Raw genomic sequence first — 20,859 nt, forward strand, 5'->3', positions numbered from 1 at the left:
CATTCAGCTCATTAATACATGCTTCATGATCATGAGGAAGGATTATATCAAGATGTAGATTAGAGGGTCCTGGGTAGCTCAGTGGTAAAATACGCTGGCTACCACCCCTGGAGTTCGCTAGCTCGAATCCCAGGGTGTCCTGAGTGACTCCAGCCAGGTCTCCTAAGCAACCACATTGGCTCAGTTGTTAGGGAGGGTAGAGTCACATGGGGTAAACTCTTCGTGGTCGCTATAATGTGGTTCGTTCTCGGTGGGGCGCATGGTGAGTTGAGCGTGGTTGCCGTGGTGGGTGGCGTGAAGGGAAGGGGAAAAAAATAAATAAATAAAAATATGTAGATTAGAATGCAGGTGCGGAATTTCATATGAATAAAATATTCTACTCTTCTCTTGCCGTTGCAGGCGTGCCACTGATTACCCATCTGCATGCCAATGCTGGCATGCCTGCCATAGGGTTTTGTTTGCGAAAACAGACTTTGATGTTGGCTTGAAAAAAGCCTTGTCTGAAAGTTTTAAATGTTTAAAGTTTTAGGGTTATATAGACATTACAGAAAGACAAACCACTATCTAGCTAGAAAAAAGCATCAATTAGATAAATACAGACAAAAAAATATGTTTGCCTATTTTTAAGATTTACACATTTCAATTTCATTAAAAAAATCCATCAAATTGAACTGTGTAAGTTTAAACAAAATTAAATAAGCAAAACTTAAAATGTTTAGTTTTTTAACTTTATTTTGTTAAAGATACTCAATTCAATTTGATGACATTTTATCGTGAAATTGAAATACACAAATTTAAAAATGTGTAGATAACCCTAAACCAGATGGATGGATGGATGGATGGATGGATGGATGGATGGATAGATAGATAGTTAGATATGGATGGATGGATGGATTAATATGTTTTGTGCTGTTTAATGTTGTTAATGTAGTTTTGTTGTTTATAGTTTACAACTATTAGTTTGAAGTCATAGTTATGATTATTGTTCACTTTGGTTGATGTTTAGTTGAAATTCACTTAGCTCTGTTCTAGCAAATGCAAATGCTTTGTAAAATAATAGCATACATTTATTTCCACAGCTGAGTCTGGATCCTCTCAAAGCTTTTCACCCTTCACAATTTTAACATCTTTTGGAGTTTTTAACATCTTATGCGTTTTGTTTCCCCCTTGCCACAGTTGCCATTGGCTTGCTCACTGACTTGCTGTAAAACTGCTTTGAAACAATATGTGTTGTGCAAAGTGCTCTACCAATAAAATTGACTTGACTTTTGTTGCACTGAAAGTGTTGAGGAGACAAAAGTAGATTCATTCGCAACTTCCCACAACTTAATTAACCATGTGGTGTCAACCGGTTAGGGCCTGTTCAGAACCAAACCTACTGCTATAATTAAAAATGTAACCACGGAAATGGACAATAAGAGTTTATGGGGGCTCTGTTTTTGGCCACAGCAGACAGACAGGGGTGGACCGTCACTGCAGACATGTGGCGTCAAATGAGGGCAGATTAATGACTGACTGCTAAGGAAAGGACAGCTTCCTCATATTCTCACCAACGCAGCCCAAATAAAGACACGCATCATCTCGGTGTAAGAGGGTGGGGGTCACACGGGGTTACTGTAGATCCATAAACTCATCAGCTGAATTTCTCTCGCACTGACGTGACTCATTAGTCAATACTCTGCTAATCAATTGAGTGACAGGCTGTCAGGCCGGATTCCACATGGGCTGAAAGCAGCTGCCGAGGGTGCTGTCAGATACATCAGAGCTCAGGGCTTTCCCATACACTCAATACTGTCAGCTGGAAAAGAACACGGTGTTTCTATAATCGAAAGTCAAACAGAGAGAATGAACCAAAACAGGAGATGCCAGTTGCATGCCATTAAAATGTATTTTCAAATTGATATGCCTCTAATAATGTATTAGGTCATTTATATGGGCATTTTTGGCCCTGGAGATTTAATAAATTCCCTAAAAACACACTTTTCACACTCTCAATAGTTTATTTAATTTGTCTACTAAAAATGTAACAATTTGTCTACTAACAAAGTGAATGTAAATGAATTACAATTTTTGTCATTTTACTGAAACGTCATGAACATATCCACCACAATGTCCTTTCCTGTACATTTCAAATTATGTATCGTGTTGGAAAGCATTCTGTGGTGGAAATTACAGGGGTGATAATGAGAATTGATGTGTTTTCATCACACATCAAATGCCTTGTATTTGATTTCAAGCTTGCTTTTCACTGACACTGTTGTGGCAGAATTGTTGGTCGCTGTGGAAATGATTGAAGCACAGTCATAATTATTCTAAAAATAATTTATATTTGAAATCTGTGAAACATGAAATTGCCCGTAGTTTAAGAAAACAACAATTTATATATTTCTTATTTTCTTTTCTCCGCATGCTCTTTCTCTCTACGCCTTCCGTCTTTCTTTCTCCTTCTCTCTCTCTCTCTCTCTCTCTCTCTCTCTTTCTTATTCTTGTTTCTCTCAGGGTCGCTGTTCCAGAGAGAACTGCAAGTACCTGCACCCTCCTCCACACCTGAAGACACAGCTGGAGATAAACGGCCGTAACAATTTGATCCAGCAGAAGAACATGGCAATGCTTGCCCAGCAGATGCAGCTAGCCAATGCCATCATGCCAGGAAGTCAGCTTCAGCCAATGGTGAGGCTTGATTCTTTTCAAGGCATAACAACACCCACCTCTGAGAAAAGGCAGTTTTGAATAGCATTTTCTCTTAACATGATTCCATTGTAATTAATTAATCTTTTGCTCGTTTTGTAAGTGTGTGAGTGTTTGAAATGTACTTATGAACAGGGTTGGGCAGAATACTTAAGGAAAGTATTCTGGGCTGGATACTAAATGCTCTCTCATATACAAATATATCACATAAAAAGTAATGTATTCAGAATACATTTAGAATACATATTCATAAAGGCAAGGCACAATTTAAAGAATTATATGTGATATGTCATTGTTATGTCATCTGAACCTCTTCACCTCCACTTATAACATTTAAGTGAATCTGAATAGCTATTTTCTTTAATTAAGATGTGGAGTCGGACACTAATGTTTTTCTATACGGAATATTTTAATTTGATATTTTAATTTTAGGGTGCTTTTAATTATTTTACTCTTCCTTTTTTTTGTTTTTTTTTGTGAATCACTTCATATGAGATGTTTTTTTTAGAAAGTGAGATATAATTATTAATATGCCTGTATCTTTCAATACGTGTCACACTGAACTGGCCTCCCATATGTCTAGAAGCTACAAATTGTACAGAAGCTTTTTACATTAGGTTTTTCTGTTGTTGTTGGAGCACCTCTGATCTTCTTCAATTCCTTTAACCTCTCCCAGTTTTTGCAGTACTTTCTCCCATATTTCACCTATTCTTGTGTTGTTTATAACTGCTATTTTTCAACAGATCTACTTTCTGCAAGATTCCGATGTGGACATGACTCACCAAATGCTTATTGAGAGCTGTCCATCTTTAAACTGCAAAGCTCGGCACAGAAGCCGCATCTGCAGCTGCATAAATGTATTTACACAGCAATTACAATCGCGGGAATCAATGTATCATAATCTAATGTTATAATTGTGAAAAAACATTGCCGGCTATATTTATACTGGTGCACAGTTGACAGCGCGCTGATTGTTAAAACGGTGTGCCGTAGGGACAGGCGGATCAGTCCTAAAGTATCGATACTTCCGATACTGATCAATACTCACATACCAATACAGACATTAAAGGTTTTTACTAAACTAGTGATTTCATTATTTCTTTACGATGAAAACTATTGCATTTCGTGAGACTCAAAGTGAAAAAAGAACTAGATGAGAAAATAGTGTATGATTGGATTTTTTTCTCCTTCCACTCAGATTAATGCGCAAGTAATGCTGAAAGACACATGCAGTCGCTGACAGCGCTCGTTTAATAAAAATGTGGGTTTGTTTTTTTGTTTTCAAAATTGATAATATTTTAAAAGAAAATTGTTTCACAGCTTATTTTTTAAGAAATAATAATACGATTATTCCAAAGTGATTACAGTATGGCACCATTTCTTTCATGAATTTCAGCTTTTAACAAGACGTTTATTTTTTACTGTCTCTAAGCAGTCACAGACAGTGCTATTTGATATAGATTTATTTAAAGGAATATTCTGGGTTCAATACAAGTTAATCTCAAAAAGAAAAAAGGAAAATCAAGGCACACAAGTTAATCTCAATCGACAGCATTTGTGGCGTAATGCTGATTACCAACATTCGTCCCTCCTTTTCTTTAAAAAAAGCAAACATCGAGGTTACAGTGAGACACTTACAATGGAAGTGAATGGGGGCCAATTTTTGAACACAAAAAAGTATAGTCACAAGACACAAACAATATGCATTTTAACATCATTTTAGTGTGATAAAAATGACTTACTAACTTTTTTTTTTTTTTTTTTCAATTTGGAATGCCCAATTCCCTATGCGCTTTTAAATCCTCGTGGTCACTTAGTGATTCGCCTCAATCCGGGTGGTGGAGGACGAATCCCAGCTGCCTCCGCGTCTGAGACCGCCAACCCGCACATCTTATCACGTGGCTTGTTGAGTGCATGGCCACGGAGACATAGCCACCCACTGCGGCATCCACGCTCAACTCACCACACGCCCCACCGAGAACGAACCTCATTATAGCGACCACAAGGAGGTTACACCATGTGACTCTACCCTCCCTAGCAACCGGGCCAATTTGGTTGCTTAGGAGACCTGGCTGGAGTCACTCAGCACACCCTGGGATTCGAACTAGCGAACTAGCGAACTCCAGGGGTGGTAGCCAGTGTATTTTACCACCTCACTTACTAACCTTTTCTGTGTAAAGTTGTATCCAATTACAACTTTATTACAATTACAATTACAATGATGTTATGTCAACAAACACAAAAAGGATTGTAGAACTGACCATTTAAAAAAACTTTACAGCTCAAATAATGAATGAGTTTTAACAGAAGAATTAATGTAAGTGCTTTTATAATATTAGTTTCACATTTCTGCCTTTAAACCCACTAACAATTGGCCCCATTCACTTCCATTGTAAGTGCCTCACTGTAACCTTGATTTTTGCCTTTTTTTTTTTATTTATTTTATTTTATTTTTTGTAAAGAAAAGGAGAGATGAGTCAAAATAATTTTTTGTGCTAATCAACATTATGCCACAAATGCTGTCTATTGAGCTTAACTTGTATTGAACACGGAATATTCCTTTAAAATGTATTTAAATTCATTTATTTTATTGACATTTGTATTAAAAAATTTAAATCTGTTAAGCGATAGAAAATGATCTGTTGTTAATAAATAAGAAACAAAAATAGATGTCAAATTAGCCAAATTTGTCTCAAAAGCACAACCCTGGCAACACTGCACACACGCAGCTGCTCTGCGGAAGAGAATAGAGAGCGAGAGGACAAGTGTGCAGCGTGCGCTTATGCCGTGTTTAGAAAAACGCTGTTACTAGAATCTTACTTGATTGACAAGACTTTTTTTCTTTGACATCTGCCTTATTTTGTGGTCATTATGAGAGAAGAATTCTAAAAGTATTCTAACAAAAGTTTATAAACTAACTGCATTCTGAATACAGGTGCTTGAAAATGTAACTAGGGTTGAATACAATTACTTCATTTTTGGATTCTGAATATGCAATGTCGTTACATGTATTCCATTACAGCCCAGTCCTGCTTATGAATACAGTGGCCCCAAAAAAGTATTTGGACACTTAAGCCACACTTACAATGTCTGGATGTCATTGCATTGAATAAAATATCACACCAAGCGGCATTTGCAAACAAATGATAGACTGTTTCTCAGAACTAACTTTACTTTTCTGAGGCATTTTTACAATTACTTTTAATCCAAGGTGCTTGTAGTGGATTAATGAAGTGAGTTCCTCTAAAGTTCACACTGATTGTGAACCAAGTGTATTTTTATTTATGAAATGTTGTTTTTAATAAATGTGCTATCTTTCTTTGAAATAAATGCCCCTTGGTTTGATTTTTTGTTATCTAAAGCAATGATATTCATGCACACTACCGGTCAAAAGTTTTGAAACACTTACTCATTCTTTAATATTATTTTAATTGTAATTTTAGAATAATAATAAAGTCATCAAAACCAAGGGCGTAGCAGCCACGGGGGATGTGGGGGACACGTCCCCCACATTCTATAAAAAGATGATTTCTGTCCCCTGCACTTTTTCAAGCTAAACCCATACCGAGTCCAAATGGTGAATTTGTATACAGTATTCTTTGCGTTTTGTTATTTTGGGCTGATTGAGTGACCATCCAGTCAAGCAGTTTCATGAGTTGAAACAACCCTTACGTAATAGGCCTTAAGTCAGACAGTCTAATCAACGCAGCTCCGTTCATTTCTACAAAGTTGCTTTCAACAATGCTCATTTATCCATGTTTTTTATCGGCATTGATGTTGATCTAAATGAATAATCTAGAGATGAGGAACACACAAATGAGAGTTATTTATTGGCATATTGTTCATGATTGGCAGCATTACGTGAAATGCACTGCACTAAAAAAGCCAAAGGCCAATCCTTCTTTTAAGCACACATTGTAAGTAGAGTTTATATCAGTGCATGAGTCTTCATTAAGTTATGCTTTTTACATTATATTTGTGAGGTAATAGTTTGATTTTTATTTTATTATTTTTTTTGTGCCAATTTAAGCAGATTACTAGATCTGTGTTAAATATGTCAAGCTATTTTTAATATCAGCTCTTGTTTTATACTTCTATGTTGGTATGCAGTCGACAAACTGTAGGAAAAAAGAAATCTGCTGTGTTCTTAGGCATGATACTGAAGTGAATAGATATGTAGACACGCTTTTTTATACATGAAAACATACGGATGTTATTGAAACTCATTATAATTATTATAAGACTATTATTGTTGTCTTTTGATAAAAGTCACAAACTTTAGGGAAATTATAGATTTGCTTTGTTCTTATAATGCTTAAAACCTCTACTAATGTCTCTTTGTAGGTCTGTAGACATACACATTTTAAAGGATTAAAATTTTATTTTGATCATTGATTCAGTGACTAATTAACTTCACACAAGACACTCATTTGTCACCACCTTCTGGCATCACCAGAAATGGTCACTGAATCATTAAAAGGATCTGAACGAATTTTTGTGAACATAGTCACTTGGATACATTTAAATTCCACAATGCACAAGCACAGAGTAAAAAATAAAATTGTGCACATGCACAATTGTCATTATTGTAACTGATTAAATCGTTTATTCAGGACCAGTTTGTGCTCAGTCTTTTATTGTCATGAGTGAAACAGAAGCAAGTGCTCCACAAGATGCCCTTTATTTTTGCAGCTAATTTTACAATTATTTTGCAAAACTTTCATATTTAAAATACTACAAATATTAAAAGTAACTAATATGTATACACTAATATAATACTGTACTTATATCAAACTTATATAATTACATATATATTAATATATACTGTCATATATTAATACTGCAATGTAAGTGTTGGGTCTGTGCAAGCCACCTGCTGACAGCTGTGTCCCCCCACTTTTAAAATGACTGCTACACCCCTGATCAAAACTATGGAATAACATGGAGATGGAACTATGGGGATTATGTTGTAACTAAAAACAATTCCAAATAAATCAAAACTATGTTCTATTTTGGCATCTTCAAAGTAGTCACCTTTTGCCTAGAATTTGCAGACATGTACTCTTGACATTTTCTCAACCAACTTCTTGAGGTATCACCATGGGATGCTTTTTAAACAGTATTGAAGGAGTTCCCATCTATGTTGGGCACTTATTGGCTGCTTTTCTTTATTAATTGGTCCAAGTCGTCCATTTCAAAAGCTTTTTTTATTATTATTAAAAAAATTTGTTTTGTTATTATATTTTTGTCTAGTGTTTCAAAACTTTTTACAGGCAGTGTATGTTTAAGTGTGTTTTAAGTGTGTATAAATGTATAGGTGGGTTGGCATAAAATGTGGGTAACTACATTTTTGGGTCTGTTATTTAATATTACAGATTTTTTAATTATTGCTACAGTTGACTGATCAAACATTATAAACTGTTCTGATCAATAGGATGCCCTTACAAAAAACATGGTATTAACATAAAAATATTTCATGGAGAAAACATGGTAAAACCATTTTTCTATTAGGCACTACCACTATGGTAAATCATGGTATTATTACTTGACAGTATCACATACCACAGTGTAACAATTTTGTAATCGTACAGTACTATGGTATTACCATCTGATACAGTCACTGAATCATGGTACCACACAGAACTTTTTTGTAAGGGTATTTGATAATTGTCAAATAACACTGAATATTCCTTTGACCTCATTTTTTTCACAAGTCACAGAAACAGAGTCAATTTTATATATAATGCTTAGTTTATTTTGATTTCTGCTTTTTTCTGTTTGTGGTTGCAGCCTATGTTTTCGGTCACACCAAGCCTTGCGACCAACGCAAGTGCAGCTGCTGCAGCAGCCGCTGCGGCCGCATTTAATCCGTACCTGGGCCCGGTGTCACCCGGGCTGATGCCCGCAGAGATCCTGCCCAGTGCACCTATGCTGATGGCGGGCAGTCCTGCGATGGCATCTGTGCCCTCTGCTGCCAACACTGCAGCTGCTGCTGCCTCGGCGGCTCAAAAACTCCTCAGAACAGATCGTCTGGAGGTATGATGTCATCACAGAGCACCATGACATCATCTCACACTGCCGTACTGAGACAACAACCCCACTGTTTTGGGGTCTTTACAGAATTCTTTTGTTGTGCACACACCGTAAACACATGAACATGAGTCCAGGTATTTCACTTTTACGGAGTAAACATTGCTTTCTGTTTCTTTCTCACACACACACGCATGCACATATCTATACAGTGGTGGCTGCTGTCTCCTGCTGACCACTGAATGAAAAAAAAACACAAGTGGTATAATAAAAGTTATGTTCAGAATGCAAAAACAGCATACTGCTTAATTCATACTGAGCAGTATTTACTGGTTATTGCATATTGTTTTTTTAAATAGTGTGTGAAAAAGTGTGTTTTTGTGTCCTACTGTTGCATCCACCATGAGCAGGAAGTGGGAAAGGGGTGCTCAGAGTCATAGCTGACCATGACATTGTCTGATTTATTCAGGATTGTAAAAAAAAAAAAAAAAAAAAAAAGAAAATCTTGACGCAAAGTTAGGACGCAACTTTGATAGGCAGTTGTTTATGGAAAATATAACTTAAAGTTTACTTTATGTATTGTTTGATATCTTACAGATCCCTACCTTTCATTTGATATTTATATTTATGAATTTGTTGCATTTTTAAACATTTTCTTTTAAGTTTAACATTGTGACCTCTTGCTGAGGACAGGTGAAGTTACATGTGCTTCCAAGTGAAGAGCATGCGTTTAAAAAAAAAAAAAAAAAAAAAGAATGAAATGATTTAAATATATAAGTAATGAATGCCCTGAGTATACACATTTCCTTAACTTTTTTTCAATATTTTTAGTATTAGGAATTTCTTGATTTTGAACATAAAGAGGTCTTTTATTTTTATTTTTATGTAGGACATGTTTTATCCCGTATCTCCGTGAGGTTGTTAATCGATGGTATATGCTTTTGTTGAAGCCATGAGTCCACTTTATTTTAACTTAAAAAATCACATAATGTACTGAATAACTACACTACCCATGATCCTGCAGAGAAAGATCCACCAATCAGAGAATTGCGGCAAACAAGGTGCGCCAAAAGAGCTGTGCAGCGATGGTCCACTTCCATAACACAACCGAGTCAGTCTCTCTAGCCTCTGAAACTACTTATAAACTAGTATATATCTGAATATTTTGCAGTAAACTTAAAACATAGTGTTTAAATATTTATAATCAACAGCTATAAATCAATAGTTTTATATTTTCCCATTGTTTTTCATTCATGTCATTCACAATGCATCATGGGATTGTAGTATATGCCCTTATGAAAAGTACATAGACTTGTACTTTTACAATATAGGGCTCTATTTTCGTGAGAGCGCTAATTCTAAGTGCAGTTTTTGTGCCAGCGCAAATGGGCGTGGGTGTGAGTTGTGGGTCTAGGCGTGCAAACTGTGGGTGTAATGTATGTAAATGAAGTAGCGCAAAGCGCAATTGCTATTTTCCTGAGAAATAGGTCGTTGTGTTAATACGTTTCAATACCACCTCTTAACTTAGCACAAAGTTCAAGTTCAGTTCCTGCATTTGCAGTTTGGAGATTCCACCAGCGGGTGGTAATAAAGTTCATGTCCATATTCTGAAAGTACAGAACATCAAATTATGTCCCTGACAATCACAGTTTTTCAGGCGTAATTGCTTGAGATTTGTATTCAACTTTCTAGAGGTCATGGTTTATTTTTTCAATTATTTTTATTATTATTTGTATTGTTATGTTTATATGTATATTTATGATTTAATTTGTAGCCCACTAGTAATTTTCCACCTGTTGTTGAGATTGATTTTTAAGTCACTGTAAAAGGGGTCGGTATGATTTTTGTACCACTTTGTTATTTTGATTATAATTTAATTTCAGTTGAAGTGTAATTTGAATCACACATCCAGCTTTTGTACAAAAGCCTTTTTTATTTTTTTTTTTATTTTACAAAATCCAAACATTTTCACAAATCTTTATACTCCCAACACTTACTGCACTACATGAGCAAACACTCAATATTTAAATCAGTATTTATGACATATTGTTTGTGTGTATTCTCAGGTGTGTCGGGAATACCAGCGAGGTAACTGCTCTCGTGGGGAGACGGACTGCAGGTTTGCCCATCCTGCTGACAGCACAATGATTGACCCCAGTGATAACACAGTGACAGTGTGTATGGATTACATAAAGGGTCGCTGCTCCCGAGACAAGTGCAAATACTTCCACCCTCCTGCACACCTGCAGGCCAAGATCAAAGCGGCTCAACACCAGGTCAATCAGGCCACAGCCGCTGCTGCCATGGTGAGCACAGGCTCTGCTGTACAACACACTACACACATAAACACACATAGTTATATAATAACGTTCTCATGCATTAATTTAATTGATTTTAAGGATGTATGTTAAAAAGAACAGAAAGAAGTTTTAATGAAAATGTTTTAAGAAGTAATCATTTTGCAAATTAAAGGATTTCAATGTATGTTTCATAATAAAAACATTTATGGGCCCAATAGGCTATATTTTTCATTGACATTAAATCCAAAGTTTGTTCATAGCTTCATAGTAAATGCTGGTACATGGTGTTATGTACCTCATGATTATGAAAAGTTGTCGCCATTCCCATTTAAAGGTGCACTCCATTGTAAAAAAAAACAAACAAAAAAACGTTTTAACTCTAAATAAATAAACGGCACTTTAAAATCTGTTTAAAATGGTGCACTCTCACATCTGGCACATTGAGACGTTTTCACTGTCAAAAACAACATGGTGTCATAGAATCCCATTACTATGCCTTCATTTTTGCATAATAGTTTTTATGTGGCTTGTTTTATGTGGCTTGTTTTTATGTGGCTTGTACTTATCGCAGCAGTTTTCTGGTGAAACAAACATTAGAGGCGCTACAACAACAAAGAGCTTTATTCATTTTCACCCAAATCATGAGTAAAATGGCAGATTATCAGTTCATAAACATTGAATTTTCACCCTGTTCTACACAATGCTATCTTATGACATCTAAACCCTTTTACTATAGTGCATGACTTGTAAGGCGATACATTTTAATGTTAAAATCACATAACCTACTACATTTACAAGCTTGTTTCGGGTGCTATCAAATCGCGCAGTAGCTCAACTGATAGAGCGTAACGCTTGCCATTCAAGTTTAAACGGTCCTGCTTGACCCGCTCTGAGCGGGATTTGAATCGGCATCAGGCGCTCAGGGAGGCGGCCGCGCTAACGAGGAGACTAAAGGCCACAACCTCTAGCGTCAGTCGCAGGTTTAGGGTAGGGAGGTAGGTTTTGTTGATTTAAAACTCCTTAGAGCTTTAATCTTAAAAATGTAATCTGTTTGGGAGAACATTTAACTCTCTTTTAGCTCCACACAGTGGACATTTCACCTCGGAACTGCCGCGAAATGTGTAATATCAGTATCGGTAATACGGAATATCAGTTTGAAAAAATGTCGCTACAGTCACGAGATCAGCCTGGTCAAAACCTGGTATTTACTGACTAAACCCTGCTGTGAAAACGGTATTTCTGCAGTGGCATCAGTAATTGAAAACGTTGCTTTTGCGCAATGCAATCGTAAAATTGAAAAAAATAAATAAATAATAACTGTTAAAAAAAAAAATAATAAAATAAAATTACTGAGTGCACCTTTAAACCATGCACTGTATTTGTACCTTCATCTTTCTCATCCTGTCCAGCAGAGGGCAGCATCATAGTTATTTTTATGTAAAACACAAGTTGGATAGCAAATTAAAACTGTATGTTTGCAGTCCAGCGCAATGTTATTCACTCTTGATACGACAGATAAATGTTGACATTATACAATACTACCCTTTAATGTTACGATAATTGATGTACTTGTAAATGTAATCTCAATACAGACTTTTCTATAACACAAAGGACTATATTCTGCATGCCTTAGTTCTGATATCCCCCTGTATACTGCATTCCAATGATTTGTTTTTATTTGTTTTTTTCTCACCTACCCAAAATGCACTGCTGCCCCCATGATGCACCTCTGCTTGCTGTTTATGTTAATGCGCTTGAACCCCATTGGCCCATTGCCATCATGTGCTCGCTGCCTGCTAATTAAGACTCAGTCGGCTGTCAAATCACTGAAGCGACCCCTCGAAGCCACCTTTGACCTGGTACTATGACCTTTCACCTTTTTGCTTGGCATGTTGCTTTATTGTAGTGTCTTAACAAAAAAGATAATTTGCAAGCATAGTCCTTTGTTATCTGTTTAATTTAATGGCTCTATGTTGTTGTTTTGTTTCCTGTACGTTATCATGTCTTGTGATCAACTGATTGTGGCAGTGTATAATTGACTTTATCGGTAGCGGTATCAGAGTTTTCCACCCCTTCATCGACAGCAAGCAGCAAATGTGTTGCTTTTGAACTCTTTTAATCTACTACAGTATACTGGATATCATTTAGCATCCATGGAACACAAAAAGATATATTAGGCAGAATGTTAGGGACTGAAAGCCTCAGTCACCATTGACATTCATTATATGGAAAAAAGTTTAAAAAAAAAATAAAAAAAAGATGCAGTGAAAGTGAATGGCGACTGAGGCTGTCGTTCTGCCTACCATCTCCTTTAGTGTTCCCCCGAAGAAAGAAAGTCATATGGGTTTGGAACAACATGAGGGTGAGTAAATGACAGAATTTTTTTATTTCTTTTTTTAGGTGAACTATCATTTTAAGTACCCCCTGGTTAATAATCACCCAGCTAAAAAAAATTAAAAATATCTGCCACAATCAGATCATCACAAGCATCTTATTTCAGGGCGTTAGAACAGGGCCAGATATTTTAACTCTAGTGACATGGCTTCTGTATGTGTCTATACAGCATTTATGTTCAGTCAATGTCTTTATAGGCTGCATGTATGTAGTATCTCTATAGAGCATGTCTTTATGGGAGGGGTAACAGCTAAAGAATACAAGAGCTCCACCACCAAAGCATCAGAGCAGAATTAGTCTCTTTCTCACACTTACCATGGAGTGAGCAGTGCAGTTTATTATTTTGTTTCTTTTTTTTTTTTTTATGAGTTGATGCTTTCGATTTTTATTTTCGTCACTCTTGTCTGCGACACATTTAAGTAGTGCAACGCTTGCTTCATTTGCATTGAGTTAGCAGTACGGATGTTGTAATGTTAATAATACTCTCATGAAATTAAACTAATGTATCACAAATTCTCAAAGCTAATTTTAAGTCTAGCGAGGAAACTGGCTCTATGGCTTTTGCTTGTGGCATAGACATATATTAGCTGCCGCTTGCTTGCTTGTTTGTCAGAATCGAGCCCTGTGACGTTTTGCCCTCTGACGATAATTCTGTCTGTTTCTTGTTCCTTTCCTGTTTTACTCTCTTCTGTATGTCCCAACCCATCCCCTCTATTCCTCCACGCCTTCACTGTGGTCTCATGGGAGCAGGGAATTCCTCACAGTGTCATGCCTCCTTTACCAAAGCGACCTGCGCTTGAGAAAGCCAACGGTGCCACAAGCATGTTCAGTACTGGCATGCTCCAGTACCAACAGGCTCTGGCCAACATGCAGTTTCAGCAGCAAGCTGCCTTTATTCCGTCAGGTAGGGCTTCTTGTCACCCCTGACTATACCTTGATCTGACCGTTGACCTTTCTGAACCATTAGGGATGCATCAAAACATGCCAGAATTTGTTTAGCAGTGACAGGGTTCCCACGATCATGGAAAACATGGAAATATATATATGGGCATTTCAACGTTTCTAGAAAGGCCTGGAAAAATCATGGAAATTAAAGGAATTTTTCGGGTTCAATACAAGTTAAGCTCAATTGATATAATTTGTGGCATAATGTTGATTAGCAAAAAAGTTTAGTGGAGGGGGTTAAAAGCAGTAATGTGAAACCTATAATTTTATAAAAGCACTTACATTAATTCTTTCGTTAAAACTTGTGGATTATTTTAGCTGTAAATAGTTGATTTTACAGTCGTTTCAGAGTTTTAGGGTTTATGGCATTAAGTCGTCATGGCTATAACTTTACACAGAAAAGGTTTGTAAGCGATTTTATCACACTAAAATCGTGTTAACACACATAACATGTAATGTTTACGTCTTGTGGCTATACTTATGAAATGGATTGGCCCCATTCACTTCTATTGTAAGTGCCTCACTGGAACACAGATTTTTGCTTTTCTTTAAGGAGGGACGAGTCAAAATACATTTTTGTGGTAATAAATATTATGCTACAAATGCTGTCAATTGAGCTTATCTTGTATCGAATGCAGAATATTCCTTTAATAAAACCTTTACAAATTGTTGATATATATATACAGTAGAGTCCAAAGGTCTGAGCCCACTTGTGAAAATGCTTCTATTTTGCATTTTGCTAATTGATAACAGTTTTTTATTACATTTATTAAAATTAAATATCAGCATAACAATTTGAGTGAAATATTGAATTGAAAAATTAAAATGAATTTCCTTTGCAAAAGTCCCCATTTTGCTTTAATGACAGCATGCACTCGAGCTAGAACGGACTTCACAAGTCTGTGCTAAACCTGATGATCCATGTCATCCCAGCGTGATTTGGGAATGTTCCAAAGAGCATATTGTGTGCTTTCATAGAAGAAAAAAATCTAAACTTTGTAAAAAGGAGATGATGTGGTCAGTGTCACAGATTTGCTTATTCGATAGTGACCTTAAAATTAAGGCTGTCGATTTAACACGTTACAAAATAATAGGTTGCAAAATAAGATGGCTTGGCGACATTAGCTGAAAAGTCCTTTCAGAGGCGGAGCAAGTTATTAATGACCTTAAAATAATGGCTCTCGATTTAAAGGATTAATTTAATGTGATTAATTATATACAAAAATAACACGTAAAAAAAAAATAAACACAATTAATCGTGTACCCTGACTGTAGGTAAATTCCGCATTGAGTTTTCCTACCAACGGCGCAATTCAAACTATAAGTACGAAAAGCTTTACTGTATTGTTTTTGAATTATCTGAATTATATTTTCTTATGTCAAGTCAAGCTTATTGTTTAACTATTTTCACAATGCACATTGTTTCAAAGTAGTTTACAGAAAATCGTATGTCCGTAATCGAATAATTGTCATAAAGTGCCCAGTGAACAGCTTCATCTAAAAACTTAATTGAAAAACATGCCTTAAAGGAATAGTTCACCCAAAACTTTATATTCTCTCATTATTTTTTCACCCTCATGCCATCCCAGATGTATTACACACACAATATTTTTAGAAGAATATTGCAGCTCCGTAGGTCCTCACAATGCAAGTCAACAGGATCCAACATTTTAAGCTCAAAAAGCACATAAAGACAGCATAAAAGTAATCCATACTACTCCAGTGGTTTAATTCATGTCTTCAGAAGTGATATGATAGGTGTGGGTGAGAAACTATAATTCTATAAAACTATAATTAATTTATTATAAATCTCCACTTTCAAACAGCCCTCCTAAGCACTCTTTTCTCCTAAGAGTTCTTCTTGTTTTTGCTGATTCATATTCTTCGTGCATATCGCCACCTACTGGGCAGGGAGGAGAATTTATAGTAAAAAGGGACTTAAATATTGATCTATTTCCAGGTTTTCAGACTTTTGAACCCTACTCTATTTTGTAGTTATGCTCAGTTCTATAATATCTCATCAGCTAGAAATTATTCTTTGAGAGGACAATCTCTATAAAATAATTTTTTTAAATCCTCATTCTGTAATCTCAAACAACTAAAAAAATAATGGAAATTCATTGGTCAAAAGGTGTGGGAACCCTGCAGAGATGTTTATGCACAGTGAGCTTCGCTCTAAGAAATGGGGTTTTCTACTGTCAGTTTCCTTGTATCACCTCATTATATTACATTACTAATCTAGTACATAATTGAGCTCATGGCTTTCAATGCAAAATTAAGTTCCCAATAACCTCCTCAGTCATACTAACGTCTGCTATAATGACTGTCATGTGTACATAAGTTTCTGTGAGCTCACATATACACCTGTTCCCTTATCACATCCTGAATTCACAGTTTTGTCAACTAATCGGTCTCTTATGGACATCATGCTATATCACTGTAATGATTATTGTTCTTCCTTGAATTATGATTTTTTTTTCACTCTAACCAACCTTGTGACGGGCTGTTGTGATTCTTCTCCCTTTCCAATCCACTTCCTGTTGCAATGCATGATGGGCAGGCTCAATATTGTGCATGACCCCTGCAGCGAGCATGGGTAGGTTTCTAGACTTCCTCCTCTTGGTTGTTCACACGCCCTCAAAATACACATCGCCGACAAACCGGCTTTGATATCTTGGCATCTTTGTGAGAGCTTTGAATATGAAGCATCTACAGTATATATCTGTGATTTGAAGTCAACATGAAATAGCATTCAAAACCCAGTTTATATCTGTAATTTGGCGTGTTTCTGACTCAAACAGAATATTCTAAAAAAAAAATCATTTTTATCCATTGAGAATGGATTGGATCATGAAAAGTGGCCATTCCATACCAGAATGGAGAGGGTTTGGCAACGTCAGCTGTAAAGAAACGTTGTGTAGAGGCAGAGCAAGTTATAACATTAGATGAAAGATTATGAAGACAACATTTTTTTTTATTTCTTTGGAATAATGTGCACTAATGAATTGTCCAGGAACATATAACAATTGTCCAAAGTAAATAGGACAATTCTGCTTTCATGTTGACTTTAAAAATACAAAAATATATGGTTTCTTTTTACTGTGGCTATGTTCGGAATGGAATACTAGTGTACTGCTCACTGCATACTGCACAGTATACACCGTAAACTGCTTAAACATTTAATACGGCAATTGGCATCCAGGTATGAACAAGTCTGTGTAAATGTCTTTAATCTTGGCAGTCCAATTAAATAACGAGTCAAAAAGGAGATATTGAAAATCTGAGCTGACATTTTTTCTGGTTCATTCTTCGCAAAGCAAATTAAAGATTAAGTCAAGCCCATTATATTTGTGGGATACAATACCCCATTCAGTCAGTGTGCTTTTTTGTATACAGCACATTTTGGAAAATGTCATTGATTTCTATGCAGTTTACAATACTAAATACTGCAGAAACAATAAGAGTAGGATGGTAATACAGTATGCTATTCCATACATAGCCTGTGCGTTTTGTGTATTGTATTTTGGGTTTGGGTGGCTCTTTAAATCCTTACACTTGATTAACTTTGTAGTTGGTTCTAGTGATAGACCGATATATCAGCTAGGCTGATTAATTGGCTGAAATTTGGCCATTTTGAGATAATCGAATCGACTGATAACTGCGCCAGATTGGCCGACTAACAGAGGTGATCATTTTGCAGAATATCAGTTTCAAAAACTACCAAAAGCCTTGTCAATGTACTGTATGGTACACATTTTCTGTTTTCTGAAGACATTTTTTTTTTTAATTCGGTTTGGTGATGCTAGTGGCACTGAAATTACACACTTCAGATTTAAGTGACTATAGCGTAAAATAAGTCTTCATTTAATTCAGCCATTTTTACTTTACAATAAGGCTGTGTTCATTAACATTAGTTAACCACAATAGTTAGATTGAACTTACAGTGAACAGAACTTTTACAGCATACATTAATCTTGCATTCTTTTTTGAGGTGAAGTATTTCAGTAATTGCTGCAGTTTATCACTATAAGTCAATCCAGTTATATAAAATAGAGTGTTTTCTAGTTTTAGTAATGTTTTAAGTATACATTTATGTAAAATGTATTGTTGTCACCCTAAATGTTTACACCTTCCGAAAAATAACCATGGTTTCACTATAGTAATATTGTTGTAACCACGACTGTAACCATAGTTAAATTTGTGGTTACTATGGTTTTACTATCAATACCATGTTTAAACTATAGCCTGTGGTTACTCTAGTAAAAATATGGTTAATAAGATAATAAGGGAATGTCACCCTAGTTAAATGCACAACTATCAGGTGATATTATTGAATTGTGCAATCAGAACTGATTGCAGAATTAAAATTATATCATTCAATTGTTATATATTTCTAAATATTTTCTTCTTTAAATAGCTTTAATACAGTTAGCTACTTGCTTGTAGATTTTTTTTTTTTTTTAAATAGTAGCTTGACTGTAGTTTAACTACTTTAAGTTGTGAGTAGCTTGTAGCTTGGGAAGCTACAGTTTCAAAATAGCATCCGTAACACTCATTTACATTAACCAAGATTAATAAATGCTTTGTTCGTTGTTAGTTCATGATACATAACTATTAACAAATGGAACCTTACTGTGAAGTGTTACTAATTTTGTATATATACAGTATACTATATTGGCACTTTATTGGCCATCAGCCACCCTGCTCTAATATTGGTATCAGCATTGGCCATTTAATAATTCTTATCAGTCGACCACTAGTTTGTATTATTGGTACTATTTTTCATTACAATTGTTTGTGACTTAATGTCGATCTGTGTTGAGCTTGATGTTCCAGTAACAGAAAATATAGCAAAGGTTAAATGTTAACATAGTACAGGGAACCTGAGATCTGAATGCAAAGTTTATGAGATGCCATGCCTTTTTCCCCTTCTCCTTGTAGCTCTTGATGTGTTGGCTCATATGAGACTTTACCTGCCCTTGTGTCTTCTGTAGAAAACTCTCTCTTGCCACAACTTTTCGTTTGCTGTTTGCCTATATTACCCCCAATGCTCACTTTTCTTTCCATACCCCTCTGTGTCCACTCACTCATCATGTTTGTGCACCTGTTGGCCACACTCCCTGTATGTGTGCTTATACCATTTTCCCTCTGAAAAGTTCCCATGATGCACGGCGCTTCCCCGGCCGTTGTGTCCGCAGCAACCACATCTGCCACAAGTGTTCCCTTCACATCTGCATCAGCCAATCAGGTTTGCTCTTTTATGGCTTTTTCTCTCTCACACACCCTGTCTCTCTCTCTCTCTCACACACACACACACACACACACACACACACACACATGTTGGTGCGGCTATCCATATGAGGACTGTCCATAGACATAATGATTTTTATACTGTATGAACTATAGATTCTATCCCCTAACCATACCCCTAAACCTAACCCTCACAAAAAACTTTCTGCATTTTTACATTTTCATAAAAACATAGTTTAGTATGTTTTTTAAGCGATTTGAATAATGGGGACACTAGAAATGTCCTCATAAACCACATTTATAGCATAATACCCTTGTAATTACCAGTTTGTAACCTAAAAAAAATGTCCTCGTAAACTACCCAAACCCACCAGCCCACACACACACAAACACACACACACACACACACACACACACACACACACACACACACTCTCTCTCTCTCTCTCTCTAAACAAGCTCTATGGGAGTTGTCTGAGTGCTGGGGATGCTTTGGACGTGATCTCTCTCCCTTGTTGGCCTACACAGGTTTTTGATACGACATTGATATATTCTGGTACTTCAAACAACAAATTGATAATGAAAATTTTGTTTTTTTTTACTTGCTATGGTAAATACACCACTGGTGACATTGGCTAATGTAGAAGCACTCGGAAAGAATAATAAATCTGTGCTTAAAGGGATAGCTCACCCATATTTGACTCAAATCTGTCTCATTTACTCACCCTCATTTTGTTTCAAACCTCTATGACTTTCTTTTTTCTGTGGAACACAAAAGGAGCTGTCAGGCAGATTGTTCAGTCCCAGTCACCATTCACTTACATTACACCTTTTTTCTGTACAATTGACAGTTACTGGTGACTAAGGCAGTCAGTTACTAACTGTAGAGCCGAGGAGGGCGGGGCCGGGCTGGAATGACGCACACCCGGTCCCCAATCAGCCTGATGGGGCGCGCGAGGGATAAAGGCGGCCAGGGACGACAGTTCGAGAGAGAGAGAGAGAATTACAGACAGCTGCCCTGCATGTGTTTATGTTTGTGTGTTTTTGTTTAAGTTTATTATTAAACTATTATTTATATTCTCAAGCCGGTTCTCGCTTCCTCCTTTCACTCTAACCCCCTTACACTGGTGCCGAAACCCGGGAAGGAGGCGGCGAGAACCGGCTTGAGAATATAAATAATAAACTTAAACAAAAACACATTCCAGCCCGGCCCCGCCCTCCTCGGCTCTACACTAACATTATGCCTAAAATC

The 20,859-nt window shown here is 36.3% G+C and overlaps 1 protein-coding gene across 16 annotated transcripts in view; it reads left to right on the forward strand.

Annotated features, from left to right (window-relative positions):
* Positions 1-20,859, forward strand: part of LOC127441108 (muscleblind-like protein 1) — an 89,034-nt gene that overhangs the window by 61,813 nt on the left and 6,362 nt on the right. For 7 of the 16 annotated variants that reach the window (XM_051698303.1, XM_051698301.1, XM_051698299.1 and 4 more), the window contains exons 3-10: positions 2,500-2,670; positions 3,432-3,545; positions 8,479-8,724; positions 10,785-11,024; positions 12,824-12,877; positions 14,163-14,316; positions 16,918-16,953; positions 19,514-19,605. In XM_051698303.1, the coding sequence (XP_051554263.1) occupies positions 2,500-2,670; positions 3,432-3,545; positions 8,479-8,724; positions 10,785-11,024; positions 12,824-12,877; positions 14,163-14,316; positions 16,918-16,953; positions 19,514-19,605 (1,107 nt within the window). The other 9 variants (XM_051698305.1, XM_051698307.1, XM_051698310.1 and 6 more) reach the window with 8 other exon arrangements.

This window comes from Myxocyprinus asiaticus, chromosome 5, assembly GCF_019703515.2.
Source record: "Myxocyprinus asiaticus isolate MX2 ecotype Aquarium Trade chromosome 5, UBuf_Myxa_2, whole genome shotgun sequence".
Classification (NCBI taxonomy): Eukaryota; Metazoa; Chordata; class Actinopteri; order Cypriniformes; family Catostomidae; genus Myxocyprinus; species Myxocyprinus asiaticus.